At 36.1% G+C, this 19,664-nt stretch overlaps 3 protein-coding genes and 1 long non-coding RNA gene across 5 annotated transcripts in view; 2 read left to right on the top strand and 2 right to left on the bottom strand.

The window, feature by feature from the left end:
- Positions 1-1,844: 1,844 nt before the first annotated feature.
- On the top strand, positions 1,845-3,300 carry LOC129248228 (U5 small nuclear ribonucleoprotein 40 kDa protein). Its single transcript, XM_054887697.1, has 4 exons — positions 1,845-2,027; positions 2,089-2,218; positions 2,275-2,903; positions 2,969-3,300. The coding sequence occupies exons 1-4, from the start codon at positions 1,917-1,919 to the stop codon at positions 3,146-3,148; spliced, it is 1,050 nt and encodes a 349-aa protein (XP_054743672.1). The 5' UTR covers positions 1,845-1,916; the 3' UTR covers positions 3,149-3,300.
- Positions 3,301-3,389: 89 nt separating this feature from the next.
- Positions 3,390-4,373, bottom strand: LOC129248230 (vesicle transport protein SFT2C). The gene is made up of 2 exons (XM_054887699.1): positions 4,069-4,373; positions 3,390-4,004 (listed from the first exon to the last, which is right to left on the bottom strand). The coding sequence occupies exons 1-2, from the start codon at positions 4,252-4,254 to the stop codon at positions 3,576-3,578; spliced, it is 615 nt and encodes a 204-aa protein (XP_054743674.1). The 5' UTR covers positions 4,255-4,373; the 3' UTR covers positions 3,390-3,575.
- A 2,568-nt stretch (positions 4,374-6,941) lies between these two features.
- LOC129247148 (protein split ends) overlaps positions 6,942-19,664 on the top strand; it is a 108,264-nt gene continuing 95,541 nt past the window's right edge. Inside the window, exons 1-3 of one of the 2 annotated variants that reach the window (XM_054886105.1) lie at positions 6,942-7,148; positions 8,185-8,496; positions 9,178-9,406. The gene's annotated coding sequence lies outside the window, so the exon portion shown is untranslated. Of the gene's footprint in view, positions 7,234-8,184; positions 8,497-9,177; positions 9,407-19,664 lie in introns of both variants that reach the window. The other variant, XM_054886106.1, reaches the window with a different exon arrangement.
- On the bottom strand, positions 18,460-18,963 carry LOC129247149 (uncharacterized). The gene is made up of 2 exons (XR_008582540.1): positions 18,731-18,963; positions 18,460-18,663 (listed from the first exon to the last, which is right to left on the bottom strand). It is a non-coding gene; the product is annotated as an uncharacterized LOC129247149 (long non-coding RNA).

The raw sequence follows: 19,664 nt of genomic DNA, 5'->3' as shown, positions 1-19,664 counted from the left end.
TGGTAGATGTTATATATATTCAACACTTTGTAGTATATGAATATACATACATATGTACATATATAATAATTTAAAAAGTACAACATATTGCTGAATAATAAACCTTAATGTAAATGAATGGTTTACAAAGTTATTTTTTGTGTTATGATATTTGAACAATTTTGATAATAGACCTAAATTCAATACAATTTAGTCAATTAGATACTTAAAATTTCATATTCATGCATGCATATACAGTGCACTCGCGGTAACTCGAATAGCCGCTAAGTCGAACGACGTGCTAACTCGAACACATTTTTTCCCCTATTGACTTCTTTGTAACTCGAACAATAAAAAAGCGCTATAACTCGAACAAAAAAACAAATTTATTTGTACACACATTCTTTTCAAACATGTACATTTTGTACATAGATACATATGTAATAATATAGTATATGTATATAAATTATATGTATACTAGTGTATTGTCCATATGAATATTTCGGCGTTAATATCCCGTTAGTTTTCTGGGAACAACATCTTGCATTGACCAAATTGCTTTAAATTTGTCATTTGTAGTGTATCAGTGCACGTGAGTAATGGATCGTAAAAGGTTGAAGTGTTTAACATTAAAAGAGAGGGCTGAAGTCCTTAACAAAATTAAACGTGGACGTAGTGTTACTTCTCTAGCGAAGGAATATGGGGTAGCCAAGTCTACCATAAGTCTTATAAAAAAGAAAGATAAGGCAATTTATGGCTTGCACTAACGCTACCGCTAAGCTTAAACTTCTCGTTATTGACAAAGCAAGAAATCCTCGTGTTTTCAAAAATTTTAACTGTCCGGTGGAGTACAAAAATTCCAAATCAGCCTGGATGACTTCGGCGATTTTCAAAGACTGGTTTCATAATTCGTTCGTGCCGCAGGTAAAATCCAGATTCATTAAAACAATTTTTTTAACCAAGTTAAATGATTTTAATATTTAGGTAAGAAAATATTTGAAAGATGGGGGACTACCTGAGAAGGCTCTTTTTCTAATTGATAATGCCCAATCACATCCCAACGAAATCGAATTAAAGTCCGAGGATGGTTTAATTTTAACTATGTTTATGCCGCCGAATGCGACACCATTGATCCAGCCAATGGACCAAAATGTAATTCGTATAACGAAACTATACTACAGAAATTTTCTACTGGCTTCCATTTTCAACAATCGATCGAAAAATTGATATCGATGACTGTTTTTTTAACATATCACACTCAATTGATAAGTCGAACAAATTCGATAAATCGAACAGCGCCTGTTTTAATTAGTTCGAGTTATCGCGAGTGCACTGTACTTAGAATTATTATTATTATTATTTATTAGAGCAATATGAAATATAACACTAATTGATAGAGCACACTAGCTACTTAGGCCTACAGTGCTATTGCGTTACTTAGAATTAATTTATTCATCTCACAAGAAATAATCCATTTGTGCATGCAAAATACCGACGGCAAATAAGCATGAAAGAAAAATGTACAAGTCTTCTGTTATTTTCTTTTCCCTAACACCAAATCATGGCATTTTACATTCCAATGCAAACGCTATATTTATTTGTTGACTACGCTCCGCTATGTTAAATCTCTTCTGTTAACTTTCTTACCCTCGTTTTGATGTGTTTTGACATTTAACCTGGCCATATCGTTCCTGAGCCTTCTCTATCAATTTACGTTCTCTGGTAGTTGAGATGTGTTGTAAAGAAATTTAATTTAGTTTACAATGTGGTAGCACTATCAAAATATTTTCACGTTCTAGTGTGCACCCTGTGGTAGAAACGCAACAATCAAGATAGCCCTGTACTTCGTAGTTAGTTCTGCTGCAACATCTGTATTGTTATATTATTTTCAAAGTCAAATCGTGTGGTGTTAATTGTTCCGCAATTAATTTATAAAAATGGGTACAAAAAGGCCGGGAACAAGTTTAGTGCTCGCCACACAAGAGCCAAAGCGCACCAAAAGCGACCTTATTGCTTACACCAACCGAGATAAAGCGTTGATAGAATCGGTAGGCTCATCTGAGTTTATCCACTCTTTACACTAATTCCTAAATTAATCGGTTCATTTAGGGCGTTAGACGTACATCCAACTTGATGACGCCAATTATGTTGCTGGAAGGACATGAGGGCGAAATTTTTACCACTGAATTTCATCCGGATGGCGATTTACTACTCTCGTCTGGATTTGACCGGCAAATTTGTAAGATGAATTAGACGGCTTAAAAATATAATATAATATTTTTCCTTTATTCACAGATATTTGGAATGTGTACGGCGAGTGTGAGAATATTATGGTTATGTCAGGTCATAGCGGAGCGGTGTTGGAAGCGCATTTTTCAACGGATGGATCAAATGTGTACACCTGTGCCACCGATAAAACCGTCGCGATATGGGACATTGTGACTGGTCAGCGAGTGCGTCGGCTAAAAGGACACACTAATTTTGTAAACACTGTACATTGCACACGCCGTGGTGTTCAAATGCTCTGTTCGGGGTCCGATGACCGATCAATTAGAATTTGGGATGCACGAAAAAAAAATGCCATCCATACACTCGAAACACCTTATCAAGTAACTGGGGTGTGTTTCAATGATACCGGTGAGCAAGTGATTTCTGGTGGCATTGACAATGAAATAAAAATATGGGATGTCCGCAAACAACAACAGGTGCTACATAGACTACGCGGACATACTGATACAATCACAGGGATTTCGCTATCTCCAGACGGCTCATACTTGCTATCCAATTCAATGGATAATTCTTTACGTATATGGGATATACGTCCGTACGTGCCGAGTGAACGTTGTGTGAAAATTTTTCAAGGGCATCAGCACAATTTTGAAAAAAATCTATTACGTTGTTGTTGGTCTCCAGATGGCAGCAAAGTAAGTTTAATTAATTCAGTTTTTATCTAAGCACATCGCACTTAATAAATATTTTATATAATTAGATATCTGCGGGCTCTGCTGACCGTCATGTTTACATTTGGGACACAACTAGCCGGCGTATATTGTATAAGTTGCCTGGTCACAATGGCAGTGTTAACGACGTAGATTTCCATCCAAAGGAGCCTTTGATACTATCTGCATCAAGTGATAAAACTTTATATCTGGGTGAAATCGAGGATTAGACTTAGCTATATTCTTACATCAACGTACAATAAAACACAAGAGAAATTAATGAAATTATCCACTATCTTAAACGTATAAACTCTTTTTTATCTTTCCGATGGTATCACAAATGTCACTTCCAGTAATAAATCAGGTCGAATTTTTTAAAGTAGTTAAGAAATTTAGATACACTTGTGCAAAAACTTAAATTACTAAATATAAGCAACAACAACTGAGCAAAAGTGAAAAAGGTCCACCGACTTAAGGAATGAAAAGTTAAAATTTATTTATTATGATCGTTTGTTGTTGTTATTATTGCAGCAGCAGCATAAACATTCCCATACAATTACGGGAATGCTGCTGAAGTGACAGTCCTTGGCCAGATATAAATCCGGGTCGTTCCCGTTATGTCGAACCAACTGCCGTGGGGAACGCAGTTAGATCGATCTAAACCGGCAGTGTACTTGTGGAGGATACGGTGCTCTTAAACATTTTTCCAAAAAATTTGATGCCGGAAGCTCCACCTGGAACAGTGCCTACTATCATAAACAGCAGAGCAATAATTTGTGCCACAGCGAACAGAACCGTTAACGCAGTGCTGTGTACTAATAATGCACAGTAGAGTGTTGCTATCAACGAGCTAGTATACGTTCCGGACACAAGCATACGGGGCTTGGAGAAGGCAGTCTTGAGGAAGGCACCAAATCCCGATAAAAAACAAAATCCCAGTATAAAAAACATACTACCTAACGAATAGAGTAGCGCGAATTTACGGGCTTTCAATATTAACACTGGTATGTAGAAAATAGAAATACTGAAGCAGAATGCGCCCAGTCCCAAGCAAGCAACGAATCCTACAATGCGCTGAAGTCGTGACTATAATGAAAACAAAATTATGTAAGTAATCCAAAATAACTAAAATACTTCAAATGTAGTTTACCAGTTTAGGACAACAACTGTCTTGTGTATCTTGCAACCAACTATTACTGGGCTCCGTTGCCTCCGAACGTGTAAACAATTTTCCCAAATCAGGTACTTTGATTTGTGGGATTTTGGCACTAAAGTTTTTCTTTTGATCGCTTTGCAACAACAAATATTCATCTAGATCTTGCTTCAAACTCGCCATGTTTGAGGATGTATTATTCTAGGGCACAGATTAGAGTGCCACGAATTTGTTTATTTTTAATTATTCGCACAACCGTAATATACTTGGTAGTCAACGAATAATCATACTTTGGCACAGAGTGACGGTTAGTTACAGGGCTCATGATATTCACAAAAGAAAATAAACGTACACAGTGCGAATTTGTTACACATTTCTATAATATTTTGACCTAGTAATGCTTATTCATCAGAGAAAACAGACAGGTTTTTGTTTTTCACTAGAGATCTGCGGTGGTTGTGAATTCTTCCCAATTAAAACAAAGAAAATCACTAGATTCGTAAGAAAAAAGGTGCGGTTTTTGTTTTTCTTTCGCCGTGTCCATGTGACTGTCAAAACAGAATGAAACAACGCGAATTCGTTCTTTGTTTTCTACTTGCCAAATACTTCGCTTTGACAATCAAACGTTGTTGTTGGTCTAGTGCCACCACTTTAAAGAATGCGCCTTGTATTTGACGCATTTCGAATAAATTGTTGTCTTCCCTAGTTTTTATAAAAAAAAAGTTGTTAAACCAAAACGAAAGAGTTAAACAAAGCAAAATTAACAAACGTTGAATAATAATTAGAACAAGTTAAGTTTTAGTAATGGACGCAAATCGCCTTCGAAGGTGCCGTGCACTCAAGTTGTGCATTTTCTTATTCATCTCCCCCACCGAGTACACGAATTCTTGGTTTTGCAATTCCTGCATCATTTTTAGAAGAATGTGACATTGTTCCACATAACTTAACTCCTATTCTACAAAGCAAAGAGCGCGCCCTCTCATGATATAGCACTAACCTCCCATTCTAGGGAGTAGGACATCAAATACTTTCAACACGCATTAGTCCCGGGCAAAACGGCCAATTTGAAATTAAGCGATTTTGTGGTCAAATTGGCCCAAGGGTAGGATATCTGTTAAAGGCTGAACTCATTCGAGTCACATTTAAATACAACTCGACTCACATATATGGGGCCTTTAAGGCCATGGTTATACTGAAATTTTGTTTGTTAGAATTGTTGTTGCACCGAATAGGAAGAGAGAGTTCGGCGACTCTTACACCAAGCAAAATTTTGCCTACCAACCTGACGTAAAATATAGAGTTGCCATACACAAAAAACCACATCATCAACCAAGAAATAGCAAAAAAATATTTCCTTGAACGTTGCAGCTTTTCTTATAAAATTTTTGTGAACTTCTGGCCAAAATATAAAATTTTTTGCATACTTGTTCACTGTGTGTATATTTCGCTTTCATTTTTAACGCTTTTTGTGACTAGTACAAATACGTACTTGAGTTAGGGTTGGCAATAGGTGAAAAAACAATGGTGAAACTAAATTCCAGTTTTCCAGATTGCAACTCTGTGACAAACTCAGTATAGCCATTCCACAAAACAAAGCAAACACATTTCGTGTTGGCCGAACAAATGTGCGCCAGCATAACCACAACCTACGTTGTTCACTGCTGTCCCATTACAAATCGCGTATAGTGTGTGCCACCCCTAAGAGTGACGAGTAGTACCAGCGAGAGAGACTTGATAAAAAGAGAGGCAAAATAATAAATAAAATGTCCATTTCTCTTAAAACCATAGAATAAAGTGCACTCGCGCTAACTGGAACTAATTAAAACCAGCCTTGTGCGAGAAACCGAATTTGTTCGACTAATAAATTGTGTGTGGTTTGCTCTGAAAAACGGGCTGCAGCACAATTTTTGCAGTAAAATTCGTTTTTATATAAATGTAACTCGTTGATATTCTTACTTATGCACCAAACCCACTATGAATTACAAACTCAAAATGAATAGCCCAATAAACTTAAAATGCACGAAACGAACGGGATGTGAACAGACAAAACATGTTAGTTACAAAAAATATATTTATTTATATGCATGCCGATAAGAATGTGTGCAGACGTGCACTATAAAAAAGTCACTCAAATTGTAAGCCTTGTATTCAAATAAAATTTATTTCGAGTAGCGATTGTTTCATTTGTTCGAGTTATAAAGAAATCAATGGAGAAAAAAGTGCGCCTGTTAGCACGTTGTTCAACTTTGCGGGTATTCGTGTTATCGCGAGTGCACTGTATTCTCGAATAAATTTTTAAATGTAAACAAAATATGTATGTTATTTAATAAAATTATATCATTTTCTTCAAAACTAGAGCGAAAATTATTGAAAATTAAAAACATTCGTGTATATGCAAATGTATACCTGAAACTACTTTAAGCCAAAACGAAAATGAATCCAAATTAAAAAGCGGCAAAATATCTCATAGATACCTCTTTTCTCACTACCGCTCTCTCTCCCTCGAACAACAGAGAACTTCGATAGCAGAGCGCTCACAAATGTGTTTTCGTTATTACACGTACACAGCTGGGTCGATACAACAGGGTGCAATGCACATGATTTTGAATTTAGCTGAAACGACTTTACAACAAGTCATATGTGTGTAAAGGCTTAATTTTTTGTGTTAAAAATTATACTACTTAATAACAGAAAAATGCTGTGACTCTTTGAGTCTGCCTATATTGCGATAATATATTCTTTGCGAAATTACACTGGTACTGTTAGGTTGTGTACCTCGCACCCTGTTTGCCGAGTATCTGATGGAATAAAATTGTCTCTCTGTCGTTGCTGGCCAGCGATTGCTGAGCTCAGTCACTGAGTAAATCGCGATGAGTTTGGATGGTTAGGACGTTTTCGTTTCGCGTTTTCCTCTTGAAACTATACGGTAGATTTTATTGTATACATTTGTACAACAACAAAAGCAGCAGCAGCAAATAGAAGTAGCAGCAACAACAACAACAATCACCAACGCCAACAACAGCAAGAGGAATTATATTAAAAACACAAAAGCAAAATTAATTGCGGAGCAGCAAAAGGTGAATGGTGATAGAAAATGAAATGAAAACGGAGGTTTAAACATAAAAAGAAATGAAATAATTAAAAATCTACATAAGGATATAGGTAAAGAAAACAAAATGAAAATAAAATCGTAACGAGTCGAACGCAATTTTCATAAGTACGTCTATTTCGCGCGCCTCTCGCGGTAGGCACCCCCTTCGTTTATCGCTGTGTAGGTAAATTGTGTATGTGTGTAAGCAATTGCATGTGTGTGTGTGGCTGAGTGTGGATATGTGTAAAGGTATCTAGCTGCGCGGCGGGCAAAATGTGCAGGACGTACGGTTTGTAAGGCGGTCGTTGCTTGCGAATATAGGGTGTAGGCGACCCGGCATGGTACGGAGCGACGCGACGCGCCGAGATGCAATCCGTTGCACTATTCATGTATACATACATACGTATGTTTGTACGTGTGTTGCTTCGAAAAAATGCAGTGTCGGTGCATTGCAGTGCGGTAGAGCGGTAGAGAGGCAGATCGCCAGAGGCGTGAACTATGGCGGAGTGATATCGGGCGGTGAAACGCGAGACGCGAGGTGCGACGGACCGATGTTTGCCCCTACAAAAGTGCAATAATAAAACGATGCAAATAAATACATACATGAATTAAATTTAACCACAAATTTGAGCAGCACAATGGCAACAACAATGTTGCAAGTTTAAGCACGACAATAATAAAAATTAAGAATTAATACAAATATAATAATTAATACAAAATATGTATGTAATTACAAAGAAAAGTCAATTACGAAATTTCGCTCATATTTAAGGCGATACAGCATATACCCTTTAATGTTTCCCCTCAGCTTTCTGCCGTGAATGCTAATGTTAACGTGAAGGCAATAAAATCATTATCTTATATGCGTTAGATAAATATATATGTACATACATATGTAAATATGTATATTTGTATATGTGTTTTTGCAAAAAGTGGGCAGATAATCCTCTGAAAAAATATTTTTTTATAGTCATACCAATTTAATTGTGTGAAATAATAATATGCTTATCTTCTCCATTTAGTGATTCTGTAAAAAATGAGGAAATAAATTTTATAAAAAAAAAATGAAAATAAGAAGTTCAATAAACCAATGCATAAAACAAGTAAATATAATAAGAAAATGAAAAATATAAGCAAATTCAAATTCAACAGTTATGTGGAAAAAGTAACACTTTACGTATAGAAAAAATATACTGCAAAATAGCACCAGATTCTACGAATAAACAACCACAACCCATACTAAAACTCGCAGTTTAATCCACTCATGGAGGTTTTTCGAAAATTGCATATATTTGGAAAACAGTCCATACAGAACTTTTAAATCTGCGTAACCAGTAAGTACTTACCCACTTTTCATTTAAATGTTTCCAGCCTTTAAATATTATTTAAGTCTGAGTACGTACGAAAAAATGCAAGTATTGATTTCAATAACTGAGTAGGTAGGTGCCCACACATACATACGTGTGTGTGAGTTCTCTTCACATCCATGCAGTTCAAGCAATAAAATAATAATTTGTTAAATGGCGCACAAGTAAAAATTTTCACCGAACCTGCATTTTACTACATTTATATGAATATAAGGTCGTGATATAATACTTTTGTGATCTGAATTTCTCAGATTTTATGTTAAGTAGCCGGTGATTTTTCCTTTAGCCAAATTTCCACGAAGTTTTTTATTTATAAAGAAAAGTTAGATTTTTGAAATAATATTTTATGACAATTTAACACAGCCCCAAGTCCTGGCAGCTAGTGTTCCTTTTGTTGTAAAATAGTATTTTTTTTATTTTTCGTATAATAAATACAATAAAAAAAAAATAATATTAAATTATAAATCAAAAATTACACAAAATTATATAAAAATGTATATCTTAAGCTTCGCATACATATGTAAACCAAACATATATGTATTCATAATTTCAAAAAATTGAAAACGTTTTTTAAATTAAATATAAATATAATGCTTTCATTTACTTTGACTAAAGTGAGCTAATTTTGTTGTATTCTTTTATTTGCAGCACTTGAAACATTTCAATCCGCTCCGATATTGCTGCAAATAATAAAATAAAAACAAATTTCAATTTGGTCAATGGAGCAAACAAGTTCACATCAATAGTAAATATAAAAGATAAAAAACTGAATAAAATTGATGTTAAATAAATAGTGAAAATTGTGAAAAATAACAAGAGAATAAGTGCTAAAAAGAGTGTTAAGAAGATTTTGAGCTGTACACAAATGCAATAATCGGTAAGATGTCAGATTTTAATAACAAATAGACTGCAGACTAAATATTAACTTCACACAAATAATATAAATAAAAAAATATGAAATATAGGAAATGTTTATAATAGCAATGAAATAAATAAGAGCAACTGATACCATCGTGGCTATCAATGATTTCTTAACGATAGAAATAACAGTGCTTGATATATTCTTAATTAGCGTACTTTCTTGGGCTATCTAGCTCAGTATCACGATCAATTCCCACTGGAAGGGCCTATAAATAATATACGTTTTTTATTTTTATTTCTACTTTCTTTTTTAATTATTTTCTTAATTTTCATTTTTTTATTTATTTTTTTTATTTGTATATATATTTAAAAAAAAAAATTTTTTTATTTTATTTTTTTTTTTAGTTGAAGTCTTTAAACAACAGATTCCTACAGACTACTAACAAAAATTATTCAAGATTTCAGAAGGTTGAAAACATCATTAGGCATAGAAAAATCACGCCCGATAAGAGACGAGAATAGTGGCACATCCAAGGTGAGAACGCATGAAAGAGGTGTCAAGCAATTTTCTCGGGTCCGAGAACCCCGAGCTATTCCGCCGAATGAAACTAAGCAACGCATAAGATAAAGTTATTGTGATTAGTGAATGTAAATTTTGTATCAAAAATAACCCCGAGGTTTTTATTGTTCAACATGCCGCAGGTCTTGGCTATGAGCTGCCAAAAATAAAACGTGATTTTGAGCAAATAGCATGAAAGCAAGAAAACGACCTAAAACTAAAAATCGGCGTCATCGTTTATGCCCAATGACGTAGTTTTAAAATTTTCTGCCGAAAGAACTCATTCAACAAGAAGTTTATCTCTGAAATAAAAGGTTTTCTCATTTGCTTCATATAGTTTCATGTTTATGTGCATATTCACTTGTCAGTGCTACTAATTAGAAAAGGCTGTGCTGCCAAACTAATGATGAGAAATAAAACGAACAGAAGGGATTATAAATTGTATCAGATCTCGATCAGGGATCCCGTTAATTGATCATTGGTGCTCAGCTCACACGTATTCCTCACGAACTTCCACAGTCACATCTGCTAATTGTCACTCTAACCCGCCGTTGGGCACCCGGATCTGGCTTTTTCGATTTTGGATTATAGCTAACGACTTGAGCTTCTAGGTAGCTTCCTAAAATTTACTTTTCTAACGTTTTATGAATATAACCTTCTAAAACGGATCCTCGCACAGGACGAAAAAGGCAAGACTGGGTGCCCAACCGACGGTTTTACAAAAGGTGTGCAACGAAGGGCTAATTGTGGCTTACCTGGAAGGCGAACTCATTCAAGGTGGGACGCTAGAGCAGCTGAGTGACTGTCCATGGCCGGATATAAATCCGGTTCGTTACGGTGACGTAGAACCAATTGTGGTGGGAACGCTTCTTTATTGTCGCTTTGTTTCTTTGGAAATTTTGACATTAAATACACCAAATTGTATAAACAAAATGCACGTTAATATTATTGTTGCTCTCGTGCCACCACCACACCTTGTATAGATTCGTCTTGCTTACCTGCTAAACTCTACAAATCTGCCTTTTTAGTGGCATATTCGACTGGCTTTGGTTGGAGGTAGATAGTTTATTCTTAATAAAATAAATAATCCACGTTGCCAAAACCAAAAATGCTTGTGCTATTCTTGTATTTCAAATGAGAATTTAAGTTTAGTCAAAAAATGGGCGCCCTTTCGACAGAATTCGAAAAGATTAGACAGTTTCGCTAAGCAACCCACAGCTCTCGTAAACATAAATTCCATATATTTTAATTTTAAGTTAATTAGAAAAGGTTGAATAGCTTTCGATGACCTGACCCAATTTCTGAATGGGTATTTTTTATTTCAGTCATTCACAATTGTTGTTGCTTAGCAGATGTGATTTCGTTTAGTCGTCTTGAAATGTCATGTAATTAATGACGCTTTAAGTTCATGGTGTTTTGTCCTTTCATTTCTCACGTTATGTGATTTAGGAGGTTGGAACTTGATACGCATTATGTTACTACGGGTGTGTGAGGCCAATTTATGCGCTTTGTAATCGTTTTCCACAAATAAAAGTCGGTTAGAACCCCCAATACACACATACATACTTATGTAATGAGAAAGTAAACCACATTAAACAAATGCAAGTAGCTGGTTTCTGGACTTTGAACTAGAATGCCAATCTACCTGAAAAATCAAGTAAATATTTTCGCTTTAATTTAATTGATACTCCACTCGTATTGTTTTAACTGTTTGCCCATTAAGTTAACATTCGATGCATCCTAATTACGCAGCTGAATTATGAGTTGATCTAAAGCAAATATTGCTAAAGTCGAATAAGTTGTCTCAATTAAGCTGATTACCTATTCGTTACTATTTCGTTCTTATTGCACATTTTCTTGAGTGTATCGCTACATAGAATATGCGGCGTGCATGATGGAACAGCTTTATTTACCAACTTTGAGTTATTGTTTCTGAAATCATTACAACTAAGCCGAGTTTTGGAACAATTTATAGTTGAACATCAATTCGTGCTCGAATATGATCCGATACAAAATTAGTTAGTTGAAGAGCCCTATTAATTTGACTCGGCCACATGCCTTTAAAGATCGTCGGAGCGAACAACGAACGGCAACGTAGTTGTCATACACTCGTATGTACCGATGTAAGTATAATGACAGTGCGAAGCAGACAAATGAAGAAGTTAACCAACATTCAACCAACAAATTGTTATATATAAATACACATTAATGTAGGCACACATACATCCATATGATTATGTATTCACTTATGTACATACCTACTTATGTATGTGGAGCTACAGCTACAAGAGTCGAAAGCGGCCAGCGCAAGAATTTCACCAGATTTTGCTTCATGTCTTCGGCCAGAAGTATAGACAAATGTAGAATGAAAAATAAAACTCGCAGTAGGAGACAGGGAAGCAACAGTCATCTGAGGTCGGAGCGTTAGAGCCATGAAATAAGTACCGCAGATTGGCAGCTCCCGCACGTATACATATACATATGCACACAAACACAAGCACAGTTGTTTAACAGCACACACGCACACACACACATCAATTGGGGACCTCATGGTAGGTAGCGATGTTTTCGGCCATGATGATAGTCCCCAACTATGGTAGTTTCACCAATACATGCAAACAAACCACATTTATGGTCCACACATCTAGAAACATCAGTGCACGAAATCGAAAGAGATGTACAGATACGTGCGCCGTGAGTGCGACAGAGATGTCATGCAGTGTTGATTTTGTGTGCCATGTGCAGCCGTGTTTCAGTTCGCAAAGAGAGCTTGTCGCTAGCGAGCACGACACAAAGCGGCAGTAACAGCGCAAAAGGCAGCTAGTTGGTAGAAAAATATGGTACCACAAATACATATGGTAATATGCATGCATGTATGTATGTATGCAGATGTAATGAATGCTATGCGGCCGCTACAAACAGCTGTCTATCTTCAAAAGTACACAAACCTACACTTGCACAGATGCACATCCGCTTCATGTTGGTGTGTTGATATGGCTTTGGACGTCACAACAAAAGAGCCTACGGGATTTTACTCACTCACCGCTGCAATGCTACAAGAGTCACAAACAGAAAAACATGTGTGAGTGAGCGAGTAGAAACGAATGAGATACGCCAACAGCGAAAACGAGATGACGAATGTACCGTGATCACTAAGGCAGGCAGCAATAACGAAAGCAGGCATAACGAACTCGTTTCACAACGTTAAACCGCTTTTCACTTTGCTTTGTTAGTTTTACTGCACTGCAGCAAAAGTTGGGCGACAGCAACAAACGGCAAAAAACGAACTGGTAGCTGGCATTTTTGAACAAATGGAACGCGGTGCTTGGTTGCACGCAGAGAGCTAAAAAACGAGAGAAGCGAAGAGCGTATAAAGAAATAAATCGACTTTTTACGACGACAGCTATGCTGGTCACGTATTCAATCGCCTCGACGTTGCTTAATTTGCGCCATGAAATGGCTGCCATGCGCAGCTACAAGCACTTGGCGCTCTTCAGTCGTCGCTGCTGTTGCCGCTACTGCTGCTGCTGCCGTGGCAAAGTTTTCGTAACGTTAGCCCGAATAATTTGCGCTACTTTAATTCCACTTTGCAGTTTGCAGTTTGTGGTGTGTGTGATTGTACATGTATGTATGTGTGTGTGACTATATATGCACTACAGTTGCAGCTTGCAGCAACCATGTTTTGTTGTTTTTTTTGTTTCGCACTCGTTTCCGCAAACTGGCTGGATGGCAGTTTTGCAGTTTCGCATTCGCTCCCACTTCAGTGCGCCGTACGCCGTGCGCACTTTGCATTGTTGGGTAATTGACGACGCTGACGTCGGCAGACCATCAGGCGAAAGGGGCACACATCGACAGTTACCGATACAGTTCATCAACGATGAGGATTATGGAGGGCGGGAGGTAATCCCAAACATTACAAGCATACGTAGGAGCTGGTTACAACAAACCAAACAATAACAAAAACAACAACTAAATAAATGGTTTTGTCGCAAAGGCTCCATAAATACCCCTTCCTATGTGCGGGTGTTTTTGCATGTGTGTGTTGCGTAAACTGCACAGCTACGGTTGCAGCAACCCTGTGCGGGTTCGCTCGCTTTTGTGCACACATACACATACACACATTCAATATAACGCTTGAGCTCGTTTTTGCTGTTGGTGTTACTGCTGAAGCACAGCGCTTATTTATCCATAAAATACCATTTATTAAGCACACACACAAATATTAGTATGCATCTACTAAATACATACGCAAGTATATATATACCCATGTATTTGTCTTATGCACTTAACACATTGTATACAATAATCCCCGAATGCACGTCCATACTGTGTTGCATTCAACAAAATACAAGGGCCGCATTTGAATGCATATTAAATTAATGTATCGCGGTTACATACTTATGTATGTATATACTAATATACATAATTTACATATGCACACACACACATGCATATGTGAAACATGAATGCACGCCAGAGGAAAATAAACCAAAAATTGTACATAAAGAGAACTTAACCCTTAGCACTCGAGGCCTTTTTCGCTTGCGCGAGAACCATCAACTCGAGTCAATTTCGGCCAAATTAGGTAAACATTTTACAAGCACTTTAAAAACATTTATAAACAAACAAGCGTATAAAAATAATATTTCACCAGTTTGTTCATTTAAATGTCGAAAACAAGAAAATTTGAAACATTTTACACCCTGTAATTAGTTTTGGTGTGGCATTTAATTTCACAATAGCCAAGATGCAGCCTTGGTTTATCAGGACACGTACCACAGTAATACGGAATACTACAGTCAGAGCAAACCTTTTTGGGGCCCCTTTTGGAAAAGCTCTCTCATAAAAACCTTCCATTTGTGGAAAAACATCTAGGCGCACACCACAAATAGGAGGAGGAGCTCGGCGAAACATGGAACAGAAGTGTACGCGTCAATTATTTATTTATTTTTATTTGACTGTTTCAAGCGAATGCTACGCTAAGACTAACTGAACTGAGTTAAGACCGAAATGCCGTAGCAGCGTTGCTCGAGTTGACACTTCAAATCGGCCGGACGCCGTATCGGTACCACTGGATTGCAAAGGGTTAATAGGTTTCTCACTCAAGAATATGAAAGCATTAAACATTTTTAACGCGCAAAAAGGCCAACAAAAAGAGGGGGAAACAAAAATGAATGAGCCAAAGGGAAATTTCGGGAATGACGAGGGAAAGTCGTTCATATAAGCCATGCACTTGCATTCTTACATACACTTTACATACTCATAGTACAAAATGCCAATGGGCGGAACAGGCGCTTTAATGGAATTAACTTTTTTTTAATTTATATCGAAGCTCTTTATAATTTTGGTAGATATGTAGATGTGCTCAAATAGCTTCGGGTTTCTTGGTAGATGTGATTAAAGGCATGGTCTTTCTTATTGAGAACTTCGTATGGCTTACGCAGGTGGCTAATAGTTGCACATGCATATTTTGGGATGGAACTGAAGGTCCATGGCTGGATAAAAGGCCCGGGGCGTTCCGTTGACGTAGCACCGACTGTCGGGGGAAACAAAAGCCACAAATGCAACAAAAATTGATATTTTACTTTGCTGTTGAATAAAGCTAAATTTCCTTTAAGCTGTTTAATTAAATTTTGGCTTAGGTTTAGCTCTTTACGCACTTTTATCCAGATTCCTTGCAACGAAAAAGGTATTTGAATGTAAATTTTGTACGGGCGTTTTAAACCGTTAGGGGGCCAAGGACTTTGGTTATATCCCTAACTTCGCTTGTTGCTTTCGTTTGGAAAAACATAAAAAAAGGGAGCGTGTCATTATTCTGTATTACAAAATTCTGGGTGACAAAATTTTGTAAATTGCAAAAAAAATCTGCTTTTTAAAATTCTGCTTTTTTAAAATTCTGCTTTTTAAAATTCTGCTTTCCAAAATTCTGCTTTTTCAAAATTCTGCATGTTTAATGCGAAAAATTCTGCTTTATTCAAGTTTTGTGATTTTCGTCATAAAAGAAGTAACAAAATAAACATTTATTCCATAAATATACACATCTATATGTTTAAGCGATAACAATATTTTAGTTTAGCCAATTACAATATTTTTTGGAATTCTTTTTAAATATGTAGTTTGACTTAATTCATTTCTTTTCTTAATAATTCTTCGCAGCTGTTCGTTTTTTTTTAGAAGAGTTCTACGCAAAAATACGGTGGATTGCGTAGCCGGAGTCGGACTGATGAGGGTTATTTTTTTGAAGCGCGGCCGAAGGCCGCCCACGCGAAAAGGAGTTCTACGCAAAAATACGGTGGATTCTATCGAAACTGAAGAAAACATTATTATTATTATTATTATTTTTTATTTAATATCTCGAATAATAATAAAAAATAATAATAATAATAAATTAAATAATTACATTACCTCTTTAACATTGTTAACATTATATTTTAATACAGAATTTTGTAATACAAAATTTTGAAAGCAGAATTTTAGAAAGCAGAATTTGAAAAAAGCAGAATTTTAAAAAAGCAGAATTTTAAAAAGCACAATTTTGTTTTTAGAATTTTGTACATACAGAATTTCGACACCAACCAAAAAAAAAAAACAATGAGTTCCAGTCTTGCCGCACTCATAGGCCTGTAAGTTATAGTTGTAAGTTAAACATATTTTAATGAAAACCAAATTTAACAAGTAGCTTTTAACTAAAATACTGTATGAAATGAGAAAATTAAACAAGCTCTAGGAAAAATACGTACATTTGTACTATATATAGTATATATATTATAATAATATATTTGGAGTGGAGTAGCGAAAGGAAAACCCAAACATTTGTGCAAATTACTTTACTAGAATCAGATGGTTGGTCACGTTATTATTAGTTTCATCAATATCAGAGATTGTTGAGCTGCTGCTTTAAATAAAATCTTTATCGGGCATTCAATATCTCGACCTCCAGTTCAAAAGGCTATTTTCAAACAGAGTTTAAGTCGTTAAAATCTGCTTTCAATTTACCTACAACTATGGACCGTAGTTTTGCGCTGCGAAAATTTGGCAAATTAATTTGAGGAAAAAACAAGAAAATTCAGTCCTGCCACAAAATATGCGTTGAATATAACAAAATTGAATGGTTCAATTAAAGTTTTCGCCTATTTATTTTCACATTTTAAGTGTGTAACATTTTGAAAAAGGTACACGTAATTCTATGAATAAGCTGAGAAAAGAAAAAATTTAGCAGGCTCGCCGCAGGTCAGAGTAAATGCAAAATTATTACGAGAGAAGAAGAAAACGCAACAAGTCAAGCCACACTTTTCACCACGAAGCAGGCCTAACATTTCTGTTATTATACTAACTTAATCGCTAACAGGTGTATAAATACATGCAAAGAGAAACATTTTAAGTGCTGAAAGATTTGCATTCATTCAAGATTTATTATGAAGCCCTCACAAGTCGTCATTCCAGCGCCTTCTCTTCTAGCCAGCCAATGCTATCATCGTTTAAGCTTCTATGCCATACACTAGGATGGGCATAATGAGGCAAATTTACCTCTAAATGCTATATTTTGATATTATTTACGTTTCTATGTAAAACAAAGTTTTCTAATATTTATGTGGAATTGTAACAGGAGAAACGGGCTTATTTTCTGTTGTTTTTCCCCCCTCAAACCATCCACTTTTTTTCGCTATACCATCTACTTTGCTTTCATTTCTGTCGCTCGAAATATCTTTTCTGATATGGCAATAAAGAAATCTTACAAAAAAGGGAATAATTCTGACAGAGTGACTGGTTTAGCTTACCATGATTTGACATTCTTTTCGTATATTTTTCGGGGCTTCAAAGTCAACCAATAGTTCATTTATTATGGTTCAGTGTTAAAGATATAGTGAATATCTGGCCCACAGTAGATTCACTCATAATACATATTTAATATACCTTACATATATGTATGTGTGTGTGCGATATTAAAAGGCCGAGTCCGCACAGACTTTTCAGTTCTCCATTTGTTATAAAATCATGAAAATAACGAAAGCAACAAGAGATGATGTGTATACGTAGTCCATAGTAAATAAGTTTGTATGTATGTCTATATGTATATATGAACATTTAGTCCTTACAATGCAATAAATTCTTAGTTTTTTTATTCCTTTACTTTTAGATGAAATTTTTAAGAACTAAAGAACGACTTGAAAAAAAAATGATCTCTTTGCATATATGTATTATCGCTCCAAGTCGGAGCATAGGGCGGACAATTCAATACATAGTCGTACAAATACTTGTAAATTCATTTTACATGTACGTATCTACGTTCAAACCATTTGAAAACAACAAATTAGTTACAGAAAAAAATCGTGAAAATCGAAAAGTGATGTCCATGTGTTTCAAAGCAATGCACGTATCATTAAAAACATTTTGAGTGACTAAAAATAAATGAAAACTGTGTGCGACGGAAAAGAACTTTAGATGCACCAAAGAACAAAATTAGTCACCTGAAAACTAGCGGGAGAAAGCTCAAATGCACAAACAAAAATTGCGTAAAGAGTGTTTATTTTGTTCCTAAGTTCTGACGTAATTTTTTGTTTCGGTTCTGTTTTTTAGACATTTTTATGTACATACATACACATGTACATGTGTATGCAATAATATTCACACGATATTTATGCTTTCTGGCCATGTTTATTTTGGAAAGACGAAATTCTGCGCCAAGTTATCGCCTCAATCAAAAAGAAGAAGTTCTGCAAAACGAATTCAAGCTGAATAATTAAAATTTTCGAAAAGAAAAATTTATGCATATGTACATACATAAATACACACATATGTATATGAACATATTACATAACAACTAAATATCGATCCTATTTTCTGGCAAAGGTGATAATTTCCGGAAATTACGTATCGAAAGAATGACTTTTTAGTGCAAGTGTAAATCTGAAGAAATACAGCACAAGAAAAGCAGCTCTTGAGTATCCAAAAATGAAATCTATATTCGAGAAAGCACCGAGCTGGCCCATTGCGTTCGTACAAACTACCGCGCCCCAACGCGCATTAAATGCGACTAAATACCAGAGAAAGCCAGTCGAGTGTTGGTACTCGTACTCGGCCTCAACTTGCGCCAACAGCGCCAAAGCAACGCAACAACACGGCAACAAAAAACAAAAGCTTAGCTACAAAATAAGAACAAAAAATCTGATACATATACATACATATGTATATATATAATATATATAAACACATACACTTAGCATTTCGCTACATCAGGCAAACACAGCTAAGAAAAAAGGTTGAGTTGGGAGGGAGGGTAGAGGAGCTTATGTGTGGTTGTAGCATATTCAATTGATGTGATGGAATTACATACGCCTCCATTTGGACGAGGGGTTATGGTGACACGGGCAGCGAGGCGCTGCGGTCATAATGGAGCTCAAGTGCCTACAGCTGCTAAAGAAGACGAGGTGCCACTTCTACTTGAGTGTCAGCTCCACGCAAAAGCCTCACTGCGGCTTATAAGTTGTTGTAGGTATATGAATACATACATATATGTGTGTGTATGTACATTAACATAGATTTGTATGCATGTGAATGCTTACTCGCATGCTCACCTAAGTGGATGGTTGAGCAAACGGCCCCACTGCCGAGCGTAGGTCTCCGCATTGCCGCAGCCATTGCCGCAGCACCTCCTCGTGCATCATCCAACCAACATGAATAGCACTTACGAAAATATACACACACAGCCTCATAT

Source organism: Anastrepha obliqua, chromosome 5, assembly GCF_027943255.1.
Source record: "Anastrepha obliqua isolate idAnaObli1 chromosome 5, idAnaObli1_1.0, whole genome shotgun sequence".
NCBI lineage: Eukaryota > Metazoa > Arthropoda > Insecta > Diptera > Tephritidae > Anastrepha > Anastrepha obliqua.
This window is presented reverse-complemented; position numbering and strand designations above follow the sequence as displayed.

What these genes read in the sequence shown, in the direction of transcription:
- LOC129248228 (XM_054887697.1), top strand. Translation starts at nt 1,917, where the DNA reads ATGGGTACAAAAAGGCCGGGAACAAGTTTAGTGCTCGCCACACAAGAG. An exon ending in ATAAAGCGTTGATAGAATCG is followed by an intron (nt 2,028 to 2,088) that starts GTAGGCTCATCT and finishes CGGTTCATTTAG; the next exon opens with GGCGTTAGACGTACATCCAA. An exon ending in GGTCTCCAGATGGCAGCAAA is followed by an intron (nt 2,904 to 2,968) that starts GTAAGTTTAATT and finishes TTATATAATTAG; the next exon opens with ATATCTGCGGGCTCTGCTGA.
- LOC129248230 (XM_054887699.1), bottom strand. Translation starts at nt 4,254, where the DNA reads ATGGCGAGTTTGAAGCAAGATCTAGATGAATATTTGTTGTTGCAAAGC. An exon ending in ACAGTTGTTGTCCTAAACTG is followed by an intron (nt 4,005 to 4,068) that starts GTAAACTACATT and finishes TTTTCATTATAG; the next exon opens with TCACGACTTCAGCGCATTGT.